Source organism: Sminthopsis crassicaudata, chromosome 2 (assembly GCF_048593235.1).
Source record: "Sminthopsis crassicaudata isolate SCR6 chromosome 2, ASM4859323v1, whole genome shotgun sequence".
NCBI lineage: Eukaryota > Metazoa > Chordata > Mammalia > Dasyuromorphia > Dasyuridae > Sminthopsis > Sminthopsis crassicaudata.
The window spans coordinates 372,234,299-372,251,105 of record NC_133618.1 but is presented as its reverse complement, the minus strand read 5'-3'; the positions used below and the strand labels follow the sequence as shown (position 1 = coordinate 372,251,105).

At 38.8% G+C, this 16,807-nt stretch overlaps 1 protein-coding gene across 4 annotated transcripts in view; it reads left to right on the top strand.

Annotated features, from left to right (window-relative positions):
- The window catches only part of ZNF839 (zinc finger protein 839), a 49,227-nt gene that overhangs the window by 13,584 nt on the left and 18,836 nt on the right, over positions 1–16,807 (top strand). Inside the window, exons 1-2 of one of the 4 annotated variants that reach the window (XM_074291211.1) lie at positions 8,694–9,281; positions 14,893–15,780. In XM_074291211.1, coding sequence (XP_074147312.1) covers positions 8,718–9,281; positions 14,893–15,780 — 1,452 coding nt within the window. In that variant the 5' untranslated portion in view covers positions 8,694–8,717. The other 3 variants (XM_074291212.1, XM_074291214.1, XM_074291213.1) reach the window with 3 other exon arrangements.

Sequence of the window (16,807 nt, the reverse complement as noted above, 5' to 3'; positions counted from 1 at the left end):
TCAGGTTGAACAAATAGTTGTGATGTGGTTTGAATACCCTCAATTCCTGGTGGTCATGGGGTTAATGGCAATAAGAGAGTTATTACAATATTCCCTTAATTGGCCACAGATTTAAAGGTGAAAAAATTCACTTATTCCTAAATTATTAGTTGCAAAATGAAAGTTTATTGTTGGATAGAAATCAGTTTCTAAGGGACTGACTTCTATAGTGGCAGAGACCTATTTGGAAATGGAGTTTTGGCGCTGAGAGAATGCTCAGTGAGCAGGGGTCCTAACAAAGTGTGTAGGCCATCTGCAAAGAATGAGCCCAGATACTGCCCTTTTTAAGGAGTCTTGGGGCTTCAGGAGCCAAGGTTCCCAGACTTAGATTCTTATCAATTTTCAGCCTGGATCTCCTATTGGAATTAACAACACTTCAAAGGGGTGCTTTTTGACCAGGATTTGTAATTGAATCAAAAACTCTGGCATCCTGGAAAGATAACTTGTCTGGGAGTATATGCCTTCCCCAGGAGGGGCTGAGACTCCAAAGAGATCACAGATCAAAAGGAAATACAGTTTCTTAGAGGGAACACAATTTTAGTAAAAGAAATTGTTCCCTCCTGCTTCAATTGGAAGTTCATAACTTGGAATCTGGAGGAAACAAATCTTACAAGTAGGTTAAAATACAAGGGCCAAATATGACCAAAAAAAATAATTAAATATGGAGTTAGTATGGAGGTTACTAGGAACAGTAACCAGGAACCCCACCCAGAGGAAGACTTGGGGGATAGACAAGGTTATCATGAATGTCTCTCATCCAGACAGCTTTTCCTAGGTTAATACCAAAGAACATTTCCCCAAATCCTTGCTTTTGTCTCCTCAAAGGAGATGGGGTAATAGGTAGAATAGTGGTATTATATACAATAAAAAGAGTGTTCAGGTGGCCTGGAGTGCAAGCACCATAATATTTAAAAGGCATTAAGCATTGGGTACAGAGGTTGACATGAAGAGAGGAGATAATATTAAATGGTTCTGATCTTTAGCAAAAACCTCTGAGCCTTTCTTAACCAATTAGTAAAGGTGACAACCAAAACCAAAAGCAGTGAAGTCCTTGAGAGGAGGCATGTGGAAAATCTATGTGTATCCCTCCTCTGGGTGGACTTCAGAAGAAGGGGGTTAAAAGCCCTTTCAGAATTTACTTGGGCACAAACTGTGCAGAGCTAACAGATCTGTTTAATTGTTTCTCCTAACTTGTGACTAGTGAAAATAGGTTTCACATGAGATTGAAGAGCATTTTTTTTTCTCCAAATGAGTAGCTTGGTATAGGCCATAGAGAAGTTTCCATTCTCTGGCTTCAGGATTAGAAGTTGGCCTGAAGATGTTTGAAACCACTCAGAAGAAAGAATGTACCCCCCCCCCTTTTTTTTTTTTTTTTTTTTTTTTTTTTTTTTTAGCAAGGGCTTGTTCCTGGGAATTATGAAGGGATGTAGGGAGTTGGGGAGCTGGGGAATTAAAGGTGCAAATTAAAGTAGCATGGACAACTGAATCTGCAAGCCTGTTTCCCTTGGCCTGAAGTGAATCCTTGTTCTGGTGTCCTTTACAAAATATAACAGAAACATTGCTAGGTCCATGGACAGCTTGCAATAATTGTAGAATTCCCCTGAATACTTAATAGGGAATCTATTTATTTATTTGCTTTTTGCTATCAAAAGTTCCTTTTTTCCATATAGCCCCATGAGTGTGCAAAAACATATTTGGCATATTTAGAATCAGTATAGATGTTCACTCTCATTCCTTTCACCAATTCTAAAGCTCTGTGGGAGCAAAAATGCTCTGAAGCTGGTTGGCCTAGGGTGAGCTTAGAGTTCCTCAATTAGAAGGGCTGTGGCAGCTCTAAGGCAGGAGGGCCACCCCAAAGACGTCAAATTTCTTTGAGAAATAGGCAAGGGATCCTAGGGACTGAGTCCAGACCCCTAGGACCTGACCCCACCTTTCATCAACATACAAGAGTAAAAGGCTTTTAGGTAGGGCTAAGGCCAGGCAAGAAAAGAAAAAAAGAAAATTATAGACCAATCTCCCTAATGAACATTGATGCAAAAATCTTAAATAAAATCTTAGCAAAAAGATTACAAAAAATCATCTCCAGGATAATATACCATGACCAAGTAGGATTTATACCAGGATGTGATGACCGCATTAGCTCCCTGGATACCTTAGAATCAGCCGAAGTCAGGATAAGCAAAAGTCCTTGGTCTTTATTCTTGGTCTTTAAGGGTAGAAGTGAATTGGATGGAAGCAGAATCTTTGCTCCCTGCCTCTTTGTCTCCTGCCCAGAAGTGACTCTGGCTAGTCTTACTCCACTCCCTAGTCCCTCCCATAATTCTCTGTATACACCAAATGATTGGGCCAGCACAGGATGGTGGGAAGGGCCATTTTCCAAGCATATTCTTATAGAGTATTGTCCAATAGGTAATTAGCCTTAAGTGCTCGATTATCTAACCTCAGTGCATTAACTCAAGAGTTTTTGCCCTTCACATTTCCCACTTTCTTTTGTTTTAGAACACAGGTGGTCACGCCCTCCCTGACTTCTCAGGGAGGTGAGAACCCCAAAAAGGAGGTGATCATACCCTCTCTGACATCTCAGGAAGGGAGGTGAAAAGTACCAAAGGGAAGCGGGAATTGCTAGCAGGTTTCTGGTTTGAAGGGTCTTATTAGAGACAGGTATGCACAAACATAGCAATAACACACAGGCTATTAGTGATGACTCTCCATAGCCAGTCCAGGCTCAATGTCCTTTAACAAACATGAATTGTAGATGCAAATAATGATATAACAAACAATATAAATCAACATGGTCTTGTAAAAGATTTCTAGAAGTCCTAGAAGGAAGGTATGCAAACATCAGTCACACATATGCCTTCTTCAGCACCCAAGAGATAGTCCCAAACCAATCTACTGTCCATTGCTTCATGTATCAGGGAATCCAATGATCCCTACAAGTTTTTGAAGTCCTGCAATAGTCTTTTTATGTGTTAGAGAATCCAATGATTCCTGCAGATTTTGAAATCCTGCAATAGTTTTATCATTTCTCAGAAAATCCAATTAATTCCTGAGAGTTTTCAAGTCCTACAACAATCTTATGTCTCAGAGAATCCAATGATTCCTGAGGGTTTTGAAGTCCTACAATTTTTGATGTCCACGAGTCAAATGCCATAACTGCATTATGTTTCAATTGTGATATGTATTAGCTGTGTAATTTATGGCAAATTACTTTTCCTCTGCCTAGTTTTCTGATTTGTAAAAAGAAATGATAATTGTTGTGAAGATCACAAAAGCATTTAGCATAAAACATGCTATATGAATGTTAACTGCTTTATTAGATATAATTGCTTCATACATGATAATTTTATGGGCTTTTAAAATGTGACTAACAGAAAAATGATTTCTATGTGTATATAAAGTAATTTGGAAATTTGAGATATGATAGTAAAAGCAATTTTAAAGGAGCTCTAATTAAACCCACTAAATGGATATGGAAATTGTAATCTATTTGCATGATAGTGTTTATGGAAGAGTTTGGGAACTTTAGGAAAACAAAAGCAGTTTGTACTACTTTAAAACTCTGCCTACAAACAGCCTGCTTTAAGTTATTTAGAGTCAGACTTCTAAGGCCCTGTCAGTAAAAACTGGCACCTTCACTCTTTTCCTTATTCATGAAAGAGAAATGATTTGTGTGAATTGGAAAATAATCAAATGGCAATTCAGTTTGTCTAGAACATCCAATCAGTATTTAGGTTATCTCATTAACTAAAGTTAAGCCAATTTAAAAATCTATTCTTTCTCAATTTTAAGAATTGTCTTCTTTTCTCACTAAAACAAAAGGGAAATTTATTGAAGAGAATAGAAATTACATCTGATACTATTTGGATATCAGGAAAATTCTAAAATTGTTAACTAAATTATTTGGAGTTATTGTCATCATGTTAACCCTGAAATTGGTAATTATCGTGTAAAATAAGAGGGATGAGGTGAAAGCCTTATCAATTTACCTCCAAGTATGAGATGTGCAACACTTTTTCCCCCTTTATAGAGTAGGGAGAAGTATCAAACAGTACAGCTCATGAAAACACTTAAGAATAGTTGGGGTGGGCAACAACAAATTCAGCTCCTTCCCTGGGGTCTCTGCCAACTGTAAAGGGCAGATGTACCCAACTGAGATAACCTAGCACTTAAGGCTAATTACCAATTGGACAATTCTCTATTAACATATGCTTGGAGAATGACCCTCCCCAACTATTCTGTGCTGGATTGATCAGTGGGTGTGGACAAAGAAGGAAAAGAGAGAGATGAGAGGGTGGAGTAGGACATGTAGGATCATTCTTTGGTGGTGGAGAGAGAGGAAGGAGGTGTGGAGATTCCTATATCTAATCCCCTGACTGAGACCCCAAAAGACCAAGAATAAAGACTTTTGCTTATCCTAATTCTGGCTGATTCTAAGATATCCAGGGTCCCAACAGTTAACCCTCCCCCCCCCCCTTAATTTGTAAGCTTACCAGTCTTTTTACAACCTGAGAAATGAGCCTGTTAAGGATTTATAGTTTCTAAACAAAGAATGTGTTCACTAAGAATCTTTTAAGTTTGTTTAATGATTGATCCTTTGCACTAGGATAAGTTTAAACATATAAAACATGTTAAACAAAAGTCTCATGTGTGTAAATCCTGATAAACTTTTTAAATAATGTATGTAGCCTCAAGCTGCAATCAGTAGAATTTGCTATTAGAGATAAAATCTCTTGGGACCATTTTGAGTTTTGAATTTGATTGCCTGATCATCAAGTCAGTAACCCATTATTCCAGAGAAATGCCATAAATTACTCAGGGAATGCCTTCCTGAACTCTCATAGGCAGACATCTTATCTGGGCAGGAGTTGAGAACACAATCTTAGCCTTTGCTTATGGTGGGATCCTTCTGACTCAGTTTCTCAGTTCTGTTTCCTTGTTTCCCACTTAATTATTCCAGGGTCTGACTACAAGGTGGAATTGTTACTGTATGATTGGTTATTAAATAGAACTAAGGATGCTTTATCCTGTCATGTATGTGCTCTCAGTCTGAGGCCTAAAGGACCTCTTTTGATGCTATTATTATCATGTCCCTGCTTTTTCCTCTTTTCGCCCTTGAAGGGGCAAATCCAGGGGAATGTAACCCCCACCAATTAACCTGGACAGTCATGTTAATGATTGGGCTTCTGTGACAGCTCCCACACATTTGCACAGGCATTGGCTATCCAGTATGGAGATATCTTGATCTGCAGCCCTACCTGAGAGGCTTCTCTGGCTGCAGCCATACAAACCCCTAACTTCAGCCCTTCTCCCACCCAGGGCTATGAATGAAGTTTCTTTGTCTAAGGACCCATACAACTTATCAATTTGTTCTGGCCATGAATTAGCTGTTACCTCCCTTTTGCTCACAGCAAATGGAGGGGAAGCACTCTTATCACCCCCCCTGAACCTTCCTCAGAGAAATAGCTGTGTATTTTCCTGGGCATGGAATTCACCTATTTCATTGAATGTCCATCTTCTTTCCTGGAAGAAAATGCTCAGTTTGGCTGGGTAAGTTATTCTTGGCTGCATACCAAATTTGTTTGCCTTTAGGAATATCAGATTCGAGGCCTTTCAGTTCTTTAATGTGGATGCTGCTAGATCCTGAGTGATTGTTATTGTGTCCCCTTGGTATTTGAATTGTTTTTTTTCTGGCTGCTTGTAGTATTTTTTCCTTGGTCTGATTTGGAATTTAGCCACAATATTTCTTGGAATTTTGGCTTTGCAATCTCTTTTAGTAGGTGATCAATGAATTCTTTCAATGTCTATTTTGCCTTCTATTTCTATAACATTTGGGCAATCTCTTTGATGATTTCCTGAAAAATAATGTCTAGGCTCTTTTTTTCATCATGATTTTCAGGGAGTCCAATAATCCTTAGATTATCTCTCCTAGATCTATTTTCCATGTCTGTTGTTTTCCCAAGTAGGTATTTAACATTTTTTTCTATTTTTTCATTTTTTTGGTTTTGCTTAACTGATTCTTGGTGTCTCAAGTCATTCATTTCCATTTGTTCAAGTCTGATTTTTAATGAATTGTTTTCTTTATTTACTTTTAAAATTTCTTTTTGTATTTGTCCAATTGAGTTTTTAAATGAGTTGTTTTGTTTTATGGAATTTTTTTCCATTTTGCCAATTTTTTTTTTAAAGAATTATTTTCTTTTTCCAATTCACAAATTGTGTTTTCCTTGGAATTGTTTACCTTTTCCAATTCACAAATTCTCTTTTCCTGGGAGTTATCTTTTCCAATTTGCAAATTCTGTTTTTCAGAGAGTTGATTTCTTTATCCACTCTATCTTTTAATAACTTATCCAGATCCTCTTGCAAAGCTTTCCTTTCCTTTCCCCATTTTTCTTCTAGCTCTCTTTTAAGATCCTTTTTAATTTCTGCTATGAGAGCCTTGTGTGATGGGGACTAGATCATATTCACCTTTGGATCTAGAAACAAACTGTTTTTAGTCTCCTCAGGGTTTGAAGTCTGCTCTCTTTCCATATAGAAGCTATCAATAGTTATTGCTTGCTTTGCTTTTTTGCTCATTTTGAAATTAAAAAAAACAAAACAAAACAAAAACCTATGGTCTGCTTATCGGGGGGCAGTGGGGTATTTCCAAGCTGCCTCTACAGAGAACAGGGAATGGCAGTGAAGGGGCAGTGGGACAGCCACTGGCTGCACTGGAATTAGTAGTTGTCCTGAAATCAGTGGCAGCAGGAAGGCAGTATCTGCACTGGGAACAGTGAGATATTGCAGCTGCACCTTGATCATGCTGAGTCACTCCAGGTGCTGGGCGGGTGTGGCTAGGTCCCAGAGACTCTAGCTTTTGGGATTATAGTCTTTATCCTCTGTGTTTATTGTATCTCTGCTGATCTACTGGCTTGCTGCCAGGACAAAGTAGCTCACACTGTGGTAAAGTTCTCTCCACACATTTTCTGCCAGCAGAGACCACACCTCATCTCCCTCCAGTCTGCTCAGCATGAGCTGTTTCCCAAGCTCTCCCTGACTTTTTGAATCTGCACCTGGCCTAACCCCATTCCATCCCCCTGTGAACAAAAACAGACCTTTTCTGGAGAATGTTGAGATTATCTTCTGTTGGTTGTGTGTTGTACTCTCAATATTTGTGAGTCAAGCATTACTTCTGAGGCTGACTTTCATTAAAATAGATTGAGGGAAAAGGAGAATTTAGGAAGATGAGTATGTCCTCTCCACCATCTTGGCTCCCCCCATATACTTTGAGGCCCAACATTTGGTGGAAAAATCCCATTAGTAGGAAAATGAAGTTTAAAGGAGTTTATAATTATCTCACTGGAATCTATAGAGTAGGTAGAGTAGGTAGGACCTATTCTTTAGGAAAATCATTTTGGCAGTTATAGTGTGGATTTTAGAAGGGAAAGCCTTGAGGAAACAATATCAATTAGAAATTGTTCTGGCTCAGTTCCCCTGAATTGTTATGCCTTAGTCTCCCTGGTGGCAAAGCCCCTTCCTGGCCATTAGGACTGAGATAATTAGGGCTAGGAGTCTGGACCACTAGCATTCCAAAGAATAATAAAACAGAAGATGGAGTATCTCAGATATTTGGGTATCTTCTACCTCAGCCATCTGGTTCCTAGGGTCTTTCCAACTTACCAGAATTTATGATCCTTCCTTCTTACCCCCAACCTGTCAAAACTGAATTTATGGTCCTTTCCTGGAGTTCCCGCTCACCAAGGCTCTGCTCCCCCTCACCTAGGTTTCCCTGATTGCTGGAGCCCTATAAGAGTCTCTGCAACCCTTCGCTGGTAGTTGGATGCTTTGAGACAACAGTTCCATCCGCCCCGCTAAAATGGCTTGGCCAGTCCAATCTCCCTCTAATAAAATATTAAAACCCTCCAATCTCTATCTTGTCTCAGTTTCTCTGGCATTACAAAATCAATTATTACAATCAGGAAAAGGTAACAGGGCCTTGACCCGACATAGTGCCTGGGTGACCAGTGCTGATTGAATTTCCATCCTGGCCTTGTCCCATCTCTCATTCTTTCAACAACTACTAAGACTCTGCTGTGTTAGGCTTCCCATCAGGCTGCTGATAGATCAGTGCCTTCAATCTAAGGGGTAAAGGAGAATAAAAATAGCTAGCATTTATATAGTACTTTTATGTTTGTAAAACACTTAATAAATATGATCTCATTTTAGCCTAATAAACCCCTCTCCCCCAACCTGAGGTGGGGCTGGGGTAAGGGCGATTATTGTCCCCATTTTACTGAGGAGGAAACTGAGAGACAAGGGTGCAGTGACCGGGTCACACAGTGAATGTCTGAGGCCGAATTTGAATTCGGAGCTTCCCGACTCCAGGTCTAGACCTTTTTCAGACCATAATCAAATATAAATCATGAAGAGGCAAAATGTGTAAAAGAAAGGTCCATGAGGAGGACTGTGAGAAATCGGCTGAATGGAAGTGATTCAGACTTATGTCTTGTGACTCCAAATCTAGTCTTCCGGGATTTTGGTTGGTCTTCAAGAAAAGGAGGAAGCAACAAATAAATTGCTCGAGTTAAATTAGAGGTTCTCTGAGATCTGGGATCTCAATGATCAACTTCTCGTATTCGGTGAAGAAAATTCCCTTTCAGAGCATTCTGGTCCTTGGAGGAACCCGTAGACCCCCTCCCTTTATGATGCCAAAAGAAGTCGCCATCCAATGGCTCCGGGCGCCTGAAGATGTCGTCACTTCTGCCGTGCTCGTGCAGTTCCCGGGTTTTGAGCACGAGCTCCTGCCCCTGCTCCCGCTCCTGCCTAGCCTTCCTGGACGAGTTATGGCCGAAGCGGAGGCCGAGGAGAACGGCGAAGAGGGCGACATCTTCCGGGAGCCCTTGGCTTCAGCTCCGGGCCGGACCGCGGTCTGCGTCCCCCCGGCGGGAAGTGTGGAAGCGGCCACAGTGCTGTGGGGAGAGGCCGAATCCCTGCAGCCAGCCTATTTGTCTCCCGCAGCTCCTCTCGCGCCCGAGGACCTCCAGAGGGTTCTGGAGCAAGTGAGGAAAGCACCGCCGGCCCCACCGCCGCCGCCGCCGCCGCCGCCTCCAAGACCCCCCGGAACTTCGGGCCTCGGGCCACGCGGGAGCTGCAGCTTCAGCGTTGTGCACGATGCGGCTCGCCGTCTGCAAGACGCGGCCCAGCAGGTAGCTCAGCACTGGGGTCCTGACCTCCCGCCGCCGCCGCCTCGGCTTCTGCAGCCCAAGGTGAGGCACCGCCCCTTTTCCCGGTCCTTCTACGGTGTTTGCTAACGGTGTTCCAGGATCTGGGACTCATAGAATCTTCGGAATTGGAAGCGACTGGAGATGATGGGAACTTTTTATTCTTGGCCCCTTCTTTTGCCGTAGGGACACCGAGGCACAGATAAGTCCCATACCGAGGTTACGCAGGCAAGTAGCTAAAGGAAAACAACATATTTATTAGGTGACGAGCCTTGATTTAACGCTTACCCTGTAGCGTTGCCGGAGACCGCTAAAGCTGTTTGCAAATACGACCTCACTTGATTTTCACTACTCTCTCGGGAGGAAGGTACACTGTTACTTTCACTTTACCGTTGAGGGAAACAAGCGTACAGATTAAACTCCTTGCTCAGGGGCGCATAAGACTTGTTTTGGACTCGGGTACTTAGCCTAGGACTAGGTTGGCTGGTCAGGGCTCTGGGACTAGGCAGCTGGGGGCCTACTTCAGTCTCTGATAATTGTTCCTATGTTCCCCCAAGTGGGACCGGCACTGTGAGCTGTTAGAACTGGGCTTAGACATCTGTGCCCAGGTTACCTGTTTCACTAGCATGATATAAGCTGTGATATATTCAGTCCAGTTCCTCTGTTCTACAACATTTCTGATGAGTAACCCTCATCTTTTATATGAAACTTTTAATCCACCATAAAAATTAAGATGGTCTTTTTGCAACTGTAATTTTTAGTTGTAATGTGCTTCTCTAAACTTTTAGCTGAAGTATACTAAATTCAGCACCCAATTCTTGTTAATGTGAAGTGTGGAGAGGATTGGTTCTGAAGCTTTTCAAAGTATTGGGTATTGGGTATTGGGTACCTGCCCAATATGAAACCCAGTATAGGAGGAGCAGGTGATATAAGTAAATAGAGCCCGAAGAGAATCATGAGAAGTTCCATTTGTCTGGCTCAGGTAGTCCTTGGAGGTAATAATATTAAAAGATTGGAAAAATAGGATGGCCAGAGTGTAGAGCGTCTTGATTTCCAGACCAAGTAGTTTGATCTTTTCTTTCTTTTTTTTTTTTGGCTGGGGCATTTGGGGTTAAGTGACTTGCCCAGGGACACACAGCTAGAAAGTGTTAAGTGTCTGAAGTCACATTTGAACTCAACTTTTCTCAACTTCAGGGCTGGTGCTGTCTCCACTGCACCACCTAGCTACCCCAGAGTTTGATCTTTAGGATAAAAATAGTTGGGATGTTTTTTTGATAAGCAGGACAAATTTTCCTTCAGCATAGTTCTGCTCACAAAGTTCTAGTTCAAGGTTTCCCTTGGCTTCCTCTTGCCTACATAAGGAAGTTTTGGCTCTTTAGAATGGTAGTATGTGTTATAGGCTGAACTCATGTCTTCCTGAGGCCATACACTACACCAAAATGCCTCTCCTATAATAATTAAACTCATGAATGCTGATTAATTAGATTTTTTATTTTATGATTATTCTATTTCCTATTTTTTCTATATTCTATATTTATTCTATTAGGATTATTCTGTTTTTTTATTCTATGATTAGAAAGCAACTGAGAGACAAAAGGGAGGGAAGAAGGGTGACAGGAAAGGAAAGAGAAGAGAGAGAGGAAGGAAAATAAAAGACTCAGGACAACTTTTGGGAACTCCTGTAGTTAGAAGATATGATCTAAATTGCAAGTCAGAAAAGACTGAGAACTAGTCATACAGGTAAGAAGAGAACTGGAGAGAAAATTCTAATGAAAGCCAGAGAGAAAAGTATTTTTGAAAAGAGGCATTTTCCAAATGCCTTCAAAAGGAGGATAAAGACTGAGAAAAGGCCCTCAAATTTAGTAATTAAAAGATTGAGAGCAGTTTTATTTGAGAGAGGTCAGAAGACAGATTGTAAAAGATTAAGGAGTGAGATGAGAAGTGGAGGCATTGGGGATTAAGTAATTTGCTCCCAGGGTCACATAGTTATCAAGTATTAAGTGTCTTTAGGATTTAAACTGACTCCAGGGTTGGTGATCCATCCACTGTGCCTCCTTTTATCTTTTACATGATCTAAATTTTCTCATGTCCTTTTTTCCTCCCTCTTACTAGAGTAATTTTTTTTTAAAGAATTTTTTTTTAGAAAGAAGGCAGAAAAGGAAAAAAAAAATTGAGCAGGATCAATTAATACATTGAAACAATTTGACATTATTTGCAGTGTTCCACAACTCTACAAAGAGTTGAGGAAGGAGTCTTCATCTTTTTGGGGGCCACAACTGCTCTGATTGTTTTATTGGTGTTTTGGATTTGTTTTGTGACTTTTAAAAAGGTTTGAGAGGCATAATTTGCCAGTTAATTTAAGCATTTTTTTTTTTTAATAGTTTCAGCATTTTAATGAAAGGATGGTCATTTGGCCATTTGTACCTTAGACTTAAAGACTGTCAGTGGGCTCAGGGATGGCTTATATGGCCATTGGAAGAGAGGTGTTCCTGAGGATGGTAATCAACTCAGATTGGTTAACATTTAATGAGATAATGAATATTACAATGAGTGGCTGGACCTGAACACTGATTATATTATTTATATCCCACCTTGGGCTATAGAATCTATCCCTACTCAAACCTGAATGGAACATAGTGGCTTTCCCATCTGGATGGGGTCTGGATAGAGGAGAAAATTAGTTCAACCATCAGAGACTGAGGTCTTGAAATAAGGGTAAAAGAAAAAGGTAGAAATTGGAATCTCACCAAAGAATTGGTTATTAATAATCAATTCTTTCAGTTTTTATTGTAGTCTTTGTACATTGCTCTACCAGCTTCACTTGTTCTTGTCTTTCCTGGCTTCTCTGAATTCATCATTTTCACTTCCTTTAGTGTAGTGATAATTGCATTATATTCTTTTAAAAATGCTTTAATATTTTCATTTTCCCCATTTATGGGTAAAACATTTGATTTTTAAAACTTCTAGAGTTCTAAATTCTCTCCCCCCTCCCCCATTGAGAGCGCACATGTGAAGTTATACAAAACATTTCCATAAAAATCATTTACATTCTTATACTATGACTTGTTATCATCGCTCTCCAATCATTGGGCATCAGCATTGTTTCCAATTCTTTGTTACCACAAAAAGTGCTATTCCAGAAATTTTTGTATATTGCATATAGAGCCTTTTATGTATGAAGAGGTCATCTGTTTCACCTTATCTGAAGAATTCCTCCTAACAATCCATGAAAATTGTCTAACCTTATTTAAAGACCTTCAGTAATGAGAAATCCAGTTATACCTTACATTTATTTGGGTAATAAGTAGAGTAGACAGCTTTGTGAAGTATTGGTTTCCTTGGAAATTTGACAACTGTTTTAAATCTAATAAAGTCTATCTGAAATCTTCAAGCAGAAGCTTGATGACCACTTTACTGAGTTGTATTGTAGAGAATTACCTCTTGTTCAGTTCTTATGGTTGAAATAAATGGTGTTTGAGGCCTTTGAAGTAGTTTCTACTTCTGAGAATCTGATTTCTTGATGTAAACTGCTTTTTTAATGGGGTTTTATAGATGTCAACTATTACTTTTTTAAAAAATATTATTTTGTTTTTACAAATACATGCAAAAAAACTTCAACATTCACCTTTGGAAAACCTTGTGTTTTTCTCCCTCTCTCCCATCCACCTCTTCTCTGAGACAGTAAACAATCTGATGTAGATTAAACATGTTGAGTTTTCTAAATGTATTTCTATATTTTTTATGCTGTGCATGAAAAATGAGATCAAAAGGGAAAAAAAAACTGAGAAAGAAAAAAACCAAGCAAACAACCAAAGGTGAAAATACTATGCTTTGATCCATATTCATTCTCCATAGTTCTCTGTCTAGATGTGGATGGCACTTTATTTTGGAATTGCTTTGAATTAACTCATTGTTTTTGTTTCTTAATTTTAAGTGTTTTTTTTCCCCTAAATACATGCAAAGATAATTTTCAAGATTCACCTTTGTAAAAGCTTGTGTTCCATTTTTTCTCCCTCTTTTTTTTTTTTGTTTTGTTATTATTGTAGCTTTTTATTTACAAAACATCTACGTGGGTAATTTATTAACATTGACCCTTGCAAAACCTTCTGTTCCAAATTTTCCCCTCCTTCCTACCCCCTCCCCTACATGGCACATAGTCCAATACATGTTAAATATGTTCAAATACATGTTAAATCAAATATATGCATATATTTTTATACAGTTATCTTGCTGCACAAGAAAAATTGGATCTAGAAAGAAAGAAAAACCCTATGAAGGAAAACAAATGCAAGCAAACAATAACAGAAAGATTGAGAATCTATGTTGTGGTTCACACTCTGTTTCCACAGTCTTCTCTCTGAGTGTAGATGACTCTCTTCATTACTGACTTCCCATAGTCTTCTCTCTGAGTGTAGATGACTCTCTTCGTTACTGAACAATTAGAACTGGTTTGAATATCTCATTGTTGAAGAGAGCCACTTCCATCAGAATTGATCCTCATATAGTCTTGTTGTTGCCATGTATAGTGATTTCCTGGTTCTACTCATTTCATTTAGCATCAATTCATGTAAGTCTCTCCAGGCCTCTCTGAAATCATCCTGTTGGTCATTTCTTGTAGAACAATATTCCATAACATTCATATACCACAATTTATTCAGCCATTCTCCAATTGATGGACATCCATTTAATTTCCAGTTTCTAGTCACTACAAAGAAGGCTGCCACGAACATTTTAGCATATGTGGTGGGTCCCTTTCCTTCATGATATCTTGGGATATAAGTCCAATAGCTTTTTATTTTCAAAATACATGAAAAAATTGTTTTTTTCAATATCTCAAAGGTGATTTAAAGATGTCTGGACGTTGGGGGATAGACAGTAGAGATTAATAAAGAGTTCCATCCTCATAATCACTCTATGTAAACAGGATAGTCTGGAAATTAGTTATGCCTGATAATAAGCAAATGTGTTTCTTCCTGAAGAGGGAAGAGTAAATCCACATCAGCAAGATTTGCCAGACTCTGTGGCCAAGAATCTAGGGTTGGTTATCTCCTTATTGTGATCAGGTGTCAGAAAAGGATTTAGGTGGAAGAAATACACACACACACACACACACACACACACATTCTGCCTACTTGGACATTACCAAATGAACCCACATGCAGATATATATTCATTTGGCTTGAATTACTTTGCTGCTTACTATACGAGTTTTAGTTTCTTCATATAAAAATTAAGAAGTTGGAGCAGATGGATTGACAAAGTCCTTTCCTGCCCTGTATCATTTGAACAATTTTTTTTTCTCTGAGGCTGGGGGGTTAAGTGACGTGCCCAGGGTCACATAGCTAGGAAGTGTTAAGTGTCTGAGACCATATTTAAACTCATTCCTCCTGAATTCAAGGCTGGTGCTCTATCCACTGCGCCACCTAGCTGCCCCGCATTTGAACAAATTTGATACCAACTTTAAACCTTGTGGATTTTAAAATGTACATAGTTAGAAGAGACTTTAATTATAATATCTTTTCAGGGCTTGTTTGAAAGTGACATGATTATGATCTTAATGTTGAATGTTGGATTCAAAGTCATAATAATTCTGTAGCAATTTAGAAAAGAACATAACTTTGTATTTATACCTTTTAAAAAATTTTCTGTGTTCAAGGAATTAGAAGCCATTCGTGTCAAGGTAAAATCTGGAGAAAGACCAATGCCACCGCTTGCAGCAATCCGGCCCAAAACGATAACTTTGAGCCAGCCATTCAATGGGAATACAGATTTATTAGGATTAAGTGTTGTTAATCCTTCAATTATTCGGATACAGCCTCTTATGAGAACTGAACAACAGACTTTGGTAAATACTTTACCTCCACCTCCTCTTCAGCTTCTTGTGCAGAAACCACTGCCCCCTCTTGGACCTGTTTCTGTGGAGAAGTTTATGGGACACAAAATGCTGAATGGACAAAGAACCACATTTGTTCCTTTGCCTGCCTCTAACACTTCCACAATTCCATCAGCAGCAGTTACATCCAATTCAGCAAATTTACTTATTTCCACACCTGAGAATGAGTGCACTGAGAAGATAAAAAAATCTATAAAAGTAAAAACCCGTTCAGGGCGAATTTCACGGCCACCAAAATATAAAGCTAAAGATTACAAGTTCATCAAAACTGAAGATTTAGCTGATGGGCACCAGTCAGATTCTGATGACTATTCAGAACTTAATGTGGAAGAGGAAGATGACAAGAAGGGGAAAGATACATTATTTAATTCTTCAAGTGATTACCTGAAGCCTAAAACTTTTAAGTGTCAGACTTGTGAAAAGTCATATATAGGACAAGGAGGACTGGCAAGACATTATAAACTTAATCCAGATCATGGGCAACTGGAACCTAAAGTATTGATATCTAATAAGCCTGATGGAAGTGGAGAAGTAGGAGGTGAAACTATAAATAAAATGACTCCTGAACCATCAATCCCAGCTGCTTTAAATAGTGAAAGTACACTGGCTCCATGCATGGCAGAACAAGATTCAACATGGAACGGGCAACAGGTAATGTCTCTTGATTTTAAAATATGTATATAGCCATACTATAAATGTTAAATTGAGGCCTAAAAATCTCCCATTTTTTTTTACTCCTAGCCCCCCACCCCCCAGTTAGTAAGAGCATAGAATGTATCAGTTTATGTACTGAAATTTTAGCTACTAGGTGACCTTTAAAAGGGCAGTTTATAGAGCTCATTTTGTCCTTCTTTTTCTTTAAGTAGATCTGTTTAACAAATATTGAGGCCACCATAAATTGCTGTGTTCTAATCTAACTAATCTAGTCACCACAAATTGCTATGTTGTAATTTACTTCACTATAAACACCATGACTTTTTTTTCCAAGTAGGTAGATTCCAAATTCTGACAAAATGTATTTTGAAGAGAAAGGCTTTTCTCTTCTGGAACTATGAGGACAATAGATTTAAGAGAAGTATTATCTCCAGCCCATGGGAAATCATAGTGTTTAGGGATAGGTCCAGGGAAACCTTTTGGTTAAATTAAGAACTAAGGCAGTATATTTTTTATCTATATTTCTAAGTATTTTACCCTAAATGTATTTGTATATTTTACCTTTGAAATAGGGATAAGGAAGAGACCTGTAATTTTGTTGGTGTAGAAAATTCATGATGAAGAAATTCTCTACTTAATGGAGTTTAGTACCTTCTCTCTACAATTTATAGAATCAGGACATTGCCTAGAGCATCAAGAAATTAAATGACTTGCTCAGGGTTAGATAGCCAATATTTTACTTGAACTAGGCTGATTCTTGTGTTAATCATAGTTGTTAAGTCTTTAAGTATATATTTAAATTATGAATTTTATAATTAACAAACATGAACAGACCATGATCAATAGCCAGAGAACAAAAAAGAATTATATATGACACCATGAATTTACCAAGTACAGCTTTTATTTTTTACATATATATCAATTTTGACATGGTAGTACTAACACTACCTTTCTTTGTGTCCTTCTGAACTTCTTTCTGTTCTCTTCTAATATTTTATTGATGTTCTTTTTTAGATTTCTATGA